At 56.6% G+C, this 7,800-nt stretch overlaps 1 protein-coding gene across 1 annotated transcript; it reads left to right on the forward strand.

The window, feature by feature from the left end:
- The first annotated feature begins 4,905 nt into the window (after positions 1 to 4,905).
- On the forward strand, positions 4,906 to 6,640 carry LOC100285624 (cytokinin-O-glucosyltransferase 1). Its single transcript, NM_001158515.2, has one exon. The coding sequence runs from the start codon at positions 4,960 to 4,962 to the stop codon at positions 6,508 to 6,510; it is 1,551 nt and encodes a 516-aa protein (NP_001151987.2). The 5' UTR covers positions 4,906 to 4,959; the 3' UTR covers positions 6,511 to 6,640.
- The last annotated feature ends 1,160 nt before the right edge of the window (positions 6,641 to 7,800 follow it).

Genomic DNA, 7,800 nt, shown 5'->3' on the forward strand with positions numbered 1-7,800 from the left:
CGCCGGGCGAAGACCTGTGACGAGGTCGTCTTATCTCGCGGCCTCGTCCAACATGGAGGCCCACGTGTAATCCGGCCCATTGCGATCGGCCCTGCGTGGCCGCTGCGCTTTACGGGCCTAATTTGTAAAGGTCTCACTGTAATTACAGTCTGTAACCCTTCTTTATGGGAATATTCCGGGGATAACCTAGGCACCTAAGGGCACATGCGTCCTTAACTCAGGACGCTGGGCACTCAGATACCTATAAATACCCCCGCACAGTGCCCTTGAGAGGCTAGATTAACAGAGCTATCGCCATCTCCAGTTGAAACCCTGTTTACATCGTTTTCACTCCCCCGTTGAATCAACTTGCTCGGGAGAGCTAGTTCCAACACCGGCCACAGTCGCCCGGACAGAGGACAGAATGCTGCACCCTGGCCAGGCAGCAGCAGTTCGCCTTCCCCCGCATGGCTGGAGGACGCCTCCTCCATAGAGCTGGAGGATGGTTTCCACCCCCAGATGCCGGAGGAAGAAGCGGGATGCCAGCCCATGCGAAGGCAGGCCCCGGCTCGCCTCGCCCTCCTCCCCAGCAAGGATGATGAAGATCCTTGAAGCTGAGGGCGGGGCAGAGGCCGCAGCCCGGATTGCTTCTCCCCACCATCGAACCGGTGGTCACCATCCTGGTTGACCATCGGTGAGGGAATGCAGCCGGGGTGCCTGATGAAAATCCTTGAAGCCGAGCGATGGCTGAAGGGTGCCCACCTCCGTAAGGTTGCGCTCCTCCAACAACAAGACGAAGGCAACACGGGCGCTCCTCATCTAGGGGCTTGGAAGGTGGAGGGATGCGATGCATGAGGGGAGTGCGAAGGCATGGCTACCACCCGGGGGGGGGGGGGTCGATCCCTTTTTAAAGGCGGCTCTCCCCACTCGTGTCCTCAGGCGTCGTGGACTAAGTCTTCACCGACGCGCTCCAGGGTCCTCCCCCTACGACACGGGGGCTGGGTCCCACACGTCATGCAAGCTGGCCCAGAACAGAAGAAGCCAAACCGCCGCGCGCGGAGCGTGTAACCGCCCCGCGGTTACAAGCACTCCTCCACCCTTGCCGAAACCAACGGTTGAAAGGGCGGACCGCCATGCAGGTGGCGTGCAACCGCACCACGGAGACACACCCCTTCGACTTCAACGCATCCAGCATGGAGGCCCAGGCCCACACGTCATGGAACCGGCGCGCCGATTACTACGTGCGAAAAACTGCACCGCCACTTGCGCCAATGCCGTGCCTTCTCGACTGCGGAACCGGTGCCGCGACTCGAGGCAACCCAGTGCATGGCCCAACAGTGCCAACCGAGCACATCGGTCACGGGTCAGTCAGCCGCGGGAGGAGGCGCGACGGTCGATATGGCCAAAAGTGGGCCGGCAGTAATGGCGGCAGTAGGCGAGCGGAAGCAGCAGTCAAATCGTCTGCAGGCTCACGTCCCCTCCTGGAGCAGGGAGCCCTCTCCCACGGCGTGAAGACGACGCACCCGTGTTCCGTTCCTCGAACGGCTCGCACAACGACTGCCCCGCGAACCACCCGTCCCGTCGCATTAACTTCGCGGCAGGGCAAGCTACACCTTTGGCAGGCGAAGCGGGCGATGTTTCACCTCCACCATGATGATCGCGTCAAAAAAAGGTGCGCCACATCGTTTAAATTCGTATCCTTTTCTTCTTCTCCTTTCTCTCTCTTGCTACAGGGACCGAGAAAGGGGATATTTCGAAAGGGATCCTTCTCCGCGAAGGAAGCGGGCCCCGAGCCCTCCTACTGATCAGGGGTTCGAAGGCTGGCCCCTCGGAAGGGTTCGATAGCCGCCCCAGAGCACTCGGGCTTCAGGCTCATTACTGATCAGAGGTTCGAAGGCTGGCCCCTCAGAAGGGTTCGACAGCCGCCTCAGAGCACTCGGGCTCCGTGCCCACTACTGATCAGGGGTTCGAAGGCTGGCCCCTCGAAGGGTTCGATAGCCGCCCCAGAGCACGCAGAGCGAGGGATGACTCTGGGTACGTCTGATACATGGCCGAGGCTCGGGCTACGCTCCCGAGGTACCCTAGGACATTTCCAAGATTAGCAGGAGCGATTTTGTAACGGAATCCCATCAGAGGGAGGCATCGAGCCCTCGGACCCTATCGAACGGGACCGGGTCCGGCAAATCACCTGCAGGTACTTTTGGAGCGCGCATCTGGGCCACTAGCCGACCCTTATCGAACGGGGCACGGGCGTCCACTCGGATCACCCGTTAGCAACTCACTGGAGACGCCATATTCGGCGCCCTCCGAGGGCAACATGGCGCTTTCCCCCCTCCTCCTTGCGGAAAGGCGACGAAGGGGCGTATGATAAAAGCCGAGTCAGTCCTTGATCGTACTCTCGCTCTGTGCAGAGGCTCGGGGGCTGCTCTCGCAAACCCGGCTCCGGCCAAACCGTTGACAGCGTCAACAGGCCAGCCTGAAAACTCGGAACCTGACCATGCACCCGGACTACAATCAGATCGCATGAGGGAACAACCAGACCGGCCAAGGCATCACGAAAAGCATTAAGACCTTGGAGGAGTCAAACCACTCCTCTGAGGCCTCGGGGGCTACACCCGGTGGGTGTGCTCGCGCGCACCCACCGGAACAAAATATAACCGAGAAAGGCCGGTCCCCTTGCAAAAAAGTGCGACAAAGCCTCCAAGCGAGTACCAACACTCCCTTTGAGGCTCGGGGGATACTGTCGGGTACCATAATTAGGGGTACCCCCAACACTCCTAAACTCGGCTGGTAATCACCATCAGCGCAAACTGCAGAGACTGATGGGCGCAATTCAGGTCAAGACCTCGTCTACTCAAGGGACGCGATCTCGCCTCGCCCGAGCCCGGCCTCGGGCGAGAACAGTAGTCCCAGGCAAATTCACGCCTCGCCCGAGGGCCTCCTCAGCAACGGGCGCACCCTCGACTCACCCGAAGCCCAGCTCGGACAGGCTTCGTTGTGAAGCAACCTTGGCCAAATCACCTCACCAACCGACCGTATCGCAGGCGCATTCAATGCAAGGATCGCCTGGCGCCTTATCTTGACACGCGTGCCTCAGTCGGCAAGGTCGAAGTGACCGCAGTCACTTCGCCCTCCCACTGACTGACCTGACAGGAAAACAGCGCCACTCGCCTCTCTCCGACTGTTGTGCCACCCGCCAGGGTGAGGCTGACAGCAGCTGAGTCCAGCCTCAGGCGCCACAGGAAGCTCCGCCTCGCCCGACCTTGGGCCTCGGCCTCAGGAGAAGTCTCCGCCTCGCCCGACCCCAGGGCTCGGCCCCCGCCTCGGCCTCGGAAGGTGGACTCCGCCTCGCCCGACCCTAGGGCTCGGCCTCGACCTCGGAAGATGGTCTCCGCCTCGCCCGACCCCAGGGCCCGGCCTCAACCACGACCGCGGGCGGAATCGCGTCCTCGCCCGATCCCGGCCTCGGCCTCAGGAGGAGTCTCCGCCTCGCCCGACCTTGGGCTCGGACCGACCACGCCGCAGGGGGTACATCATTACCCTACCCCTAGCTAGCTCAGGCTATGGGGGAACAAGACCGGCGTCCCATCCAGGCTCGCCCCGGTAACAAGTAATGATGGCTCCCCGCGTGCGTCCATGACGACTGTGGCTCTCAGCCCCTTACGGAAGCAAGGAGACGTCAGCAAGGTCCCGACAGCCCCGACAGCTGTGCTTCTACAGGGCTCAAACGCTCCTCCAACGGCCACGACACCGCGTACACAGGGCTCTAGCACCTCTCCGACAGCCACGTTGGCATGTACATAGGGCTCTGGCTCCTCTCTGTCGGACACGTTAGCATATTGCTACACCTCCATTGTACACCTGGACCCTCTCCTTGCATCTATAAAAGGAAGGGCCAGGGCCCTCATACGAGAGGGTGGTCGCGCGGGACTCCCTCTCTCCCTCGCGAACGCTTGTAACCCCTACTGCAAGCGCACCCACTCTGGCGCAGGATAACACGGAGCCGCGTTTTTCCCCTTTGTGTTCCATCTCGCGCCAATCCATCTGGGCTGGGGCACACAACGACAATTTACTCGTCGGTCCAGGGACCTCCGGGGTCGAAACGCCGACAGGCATACATGATTATATTCCTTAATTAGGATTTGTTGCATGCATGATTCATGTTTCGTTGTGTGACTTATTGTGTTTCCCTATTTATACTGTGTTTACCTTCTGTAGGGTACATTTCTTAATTAAGATCTGTTGCATGCATGAATTATGTTTTCGTATTTTTGTTTAATCACGGATTTTTTTGGTGGAGTCTTGCCAATTTTTTCGTAGCATCGCACGGATACGTACCTAGTACTACTCTAAAATTTAAAATACTACACCATTTAAAGTATTTAGGGTACTAAAAATAAATTTTGCTCCAACGTTAAGCCATGAATCATGTATTTCAGGAAGTAAATTACATTATTAAAAAATAAAATGTTCATGGCACTAGTATGATGTATAGTATATTTTGGCCAATTTATGGTTTATCCTATTTTTTATAAAAATTGTAAAATAGGACACTGCTGGAGATAGGACACTAATTTAAGACAAATGTTAGAGATGCTCTGATAGTATTTTAGAACCAAGTGCGCGAGTGCGATGATAAGTACTATGGATGAAACGAATTCGTTCAACATGTGTAATAACTACGGTGGATCTGGTTTCTGGTGGCGTATACTTCCCGTTTCCTGTCTTTTTCTTTTGTCCTCCAACAGGCAATGAGTGGTGGACACTGGACACCATCCACCTGATGACTGGTTCCGACGACGCTGAGTGTCATCGCTGCAGTGATTTCATTTGCATGCATGTCCTCCCAACACTCGCCGTACGTTACCATTATCATCCTTGATTCATGTCCACATCATACATGGCTCACTAGAATGTACCAGTATCTGCTTCTGCTCTATAGAACTGTGAGCAAGAGCAAGCCACGTCAGTTGTAGTGCCATGGCTGAAGCAGCGCCCCACTTCGTGCTCGTGCCGATGCTGGCGCAGGGCCACTTGCTCCCCATGCTGGACCTGGCGCGCGTCCTCGCCAGCCACGGCGCCCGTGCCACGGTGGTGCTGACGCCCGTCAACGCCGCGCGCAACAGGGACTTCCTGGAGCAGGCCGCGGGGGCGGGGCTCACCATCAACTTCGCCGAGCTCGCGTTCCCGGGGCCAGCGCTCGGCCTCGCCGCGGGCTGCAAGAGGGTCGACATGCTGCAAGACCTCTCCCTCATCGTCCCGTTCTACGATGCCGTGTGGCTGCTCGCCGAGCCGCTCGAGGCGTACCTCCTCTCGCTGCCCCGGATGCCGGACTGCCTCGTCTCCGACTCGTTCATGGCGTGGACTGCCAGCGTCGCGCGGCGGCACGGCATCCTTCGGTTCGTGGTCCACTTCTCGCCCGCGTCCTACGTCCTCGCCGCGCACATCCTCGAAACGCGCGGCGTCTACGACCGCGCCGCCGACGACTTCGAACCGTTCGAGGTGCCGGAGTTCCCCGTACGCGCCGTGGTGAACAGGGCTACGGCGCAAGGGGTCTTCCAGTGGCCTGCAGGCATGGAGAGGTTCCGGCGCGACACGCTCGATGCCGAGGCCACCGCCGACGGGATACTGTTCAACACGTGTGCTGCCCTGGAGGGCGCGTTCGTGGAGCGCTTCGCTTCGGAGGTCGGCAAGAAGATTTGGGCGGTCGGACCGCTGTTCCTCCTCGGTTCCGGTTCCGACGCCGGCGGGATGGCCGGGAGAGGCAACCGCGCGGCGGTGGACGCCGACCAAATCGTGTCCTGGCTTGACGCGCGTCCGGCGGCGTCCGTGCTCTACATCAGCTTCGGCAGCATCGGCCGTCTGTTCCCGGCTCAGGCCGCCGAGCTCGCCGCCGGACTGGAGGCGTCGCGCCTGCCGTTCATCTGGTCGGCCAAGGAGACGGCGCCCGGCCTCGACGCGGAGTTCGAGGAGCGCGTGAAGGACCGGGGCCTCGTCGTTCACGGGTGGGCGCCGCAGATGACCATCCTGTCGCACCCTGCCGTGGGCGGCTTCCTGACGCACTGCGGCTGGAACTCCATCCTGGAGAGCCTCTGCTACGGCGTGCCGCTCATGACCTGGCCGCTGTTCGTCGACCAGTTCCTGAACGAGGCGTTGGTCGTGGACGTGCTCGGCGCCGGCGTCCGCTCCGGCGCCAAGGTGCCGGTGACGCACGTGACGGTCGTGAAGCCAGGGGAGGTGCTGGAAGTGCAGGTCTGGAGGGACGGCGTCGAGAGGGCGGTCACCGACCTCATGGACGAGGGCCCCGCGGGCGCGGCGAGGCGGGCGAGGGCCAAGGAGCTCGGGCAACAGATGAGGGCCGCAATGGCGAAGGGTGGGTCGTCGGACACCGATGTGAGGGACTTGGTTCGCCACGTCGTTGAGGTCGCGCGGAAAAAGGGGGAGCACGAGGACACGGCTCTTGCTGGAGGTGACCACGTGATCACGAGCAAGGAAAAGGCAATGAACGGCACCGGTGGAAAACACTACTGATGAAATTCGTGTGGTACGGTCGTTTTAGCTGAAAGAATCTCTCGAGTTAAGCTAGCTACTAGCCACGCAACCCAACTTGCATGTACCAGCAGCAATGACATATTATGCTATCGTGTTTTTTGTGCGACAATTTTCCATCCGAATTCAACAATACCGAACTTGTAATTAACCTAAGTTAATTACAGCAGCTGATGGCTGATATAAGTCGTATCAGAACCACACCTGAAACCAAGAACCTGATCGCTAGCCCGCTACGGATGGGATTTCGGTTTGTAATAATAATAACAATAACATTTTTGGTCCTAGAAAACCGAATAAATTCCGAGGACGAATGTTGACAAATTATGGCAAAATTTTCAAATAAACAGTTGTCTTTTCGTCCAAAATTAAATCACTGGATGACACAAATAAGAGATATCACAAAATTGGACAAAATATTAAAACTTCTATAATAGCATAACAAAAAATGGAAAATTTTCATGGGTAAAAATATTGTTATGGATTTTTAGTTTAGTCCATAAATTTAGACAAATTCGATTGATCATGGAACAACCATCAAGAAAATTTAGATTGTTTTCATCTATCGTTGCGAGACAGTCGATGAAAATTAGTTTACACTAGTCTATTATATCTATATTTTGCCACTCTGACCTTTCACTCTCACCTCTTACACCATCTCAGCCCACGCCTACCTCGCCCCTAGGTAGCGCCATGGCGCCCGATCGCGCCACATCGTCACCGGACGATCTTTGTATTTACCGGTAACATATTAATTTTCGAGTGACAAATTTTCTTTTAACCAAGATGCCCTTGTTACAATTTGTGGAGCATGAACTAATTATTTCTAGATCAAAACTAAATAAACGGTAAACAAATTTAGTCTTAGAAACCTATATGATGTATTCATGTCACTGCATATTTTTTGTTTGAATGTATTCAAATTTGATTTTGATTTGAATTCAAATTCTCTTTTCAAATACCATGCACAATAACTCGCAGCCTAGAAGTCGGCCCATCTCCCTACTCTCTCTTTGCATGGGGCAATGACTAGCCAACTTACCACAACAGTCTGCATCGCCTCCCTCTCTCCGTCTCTCTTATAGGTGGAGCCACCTGTCATCCTACCCCTCTGTCCCCGCCATGTCACGTTGGCGCGTGTGTTCGGCCAAGATATCACCGGAGTCCACCATCGTTTGGCTTCCCCATTGCCTCCAAAAAACCTCGAAGGTCCAGACCCATGACATCTAGGTCACATTCCTGTTGCAAAGCCCATTAGTGTGATATCCTGGC

This window comes from Zea mays, chromosome 4 (genome assembly GCF_902167145.1).
Source record: "Zea mays cultivar B73 chromosome 4, Zm-B73-REFERENCE-NAM-5.0, whole genome shotgun sequence".
In the NCBI taxonomy this organism is placed as follows: domain Eukaryota; kingdom Viridiplantae; phylum Streptophyta; class Magnoliopsida; order Poales; family Poaceae; genus Zea; species Zea mays.

Excerpts from the sequence above, each read along its gene's own strand:
- LOC100285624 (NM_001158515.2), top strand. The coding sequence starts at position 4,960 with ATGGCTGAAGCAGCGCCCCACTTCGTGCTCGTGCCGATGCTGGCGCAG.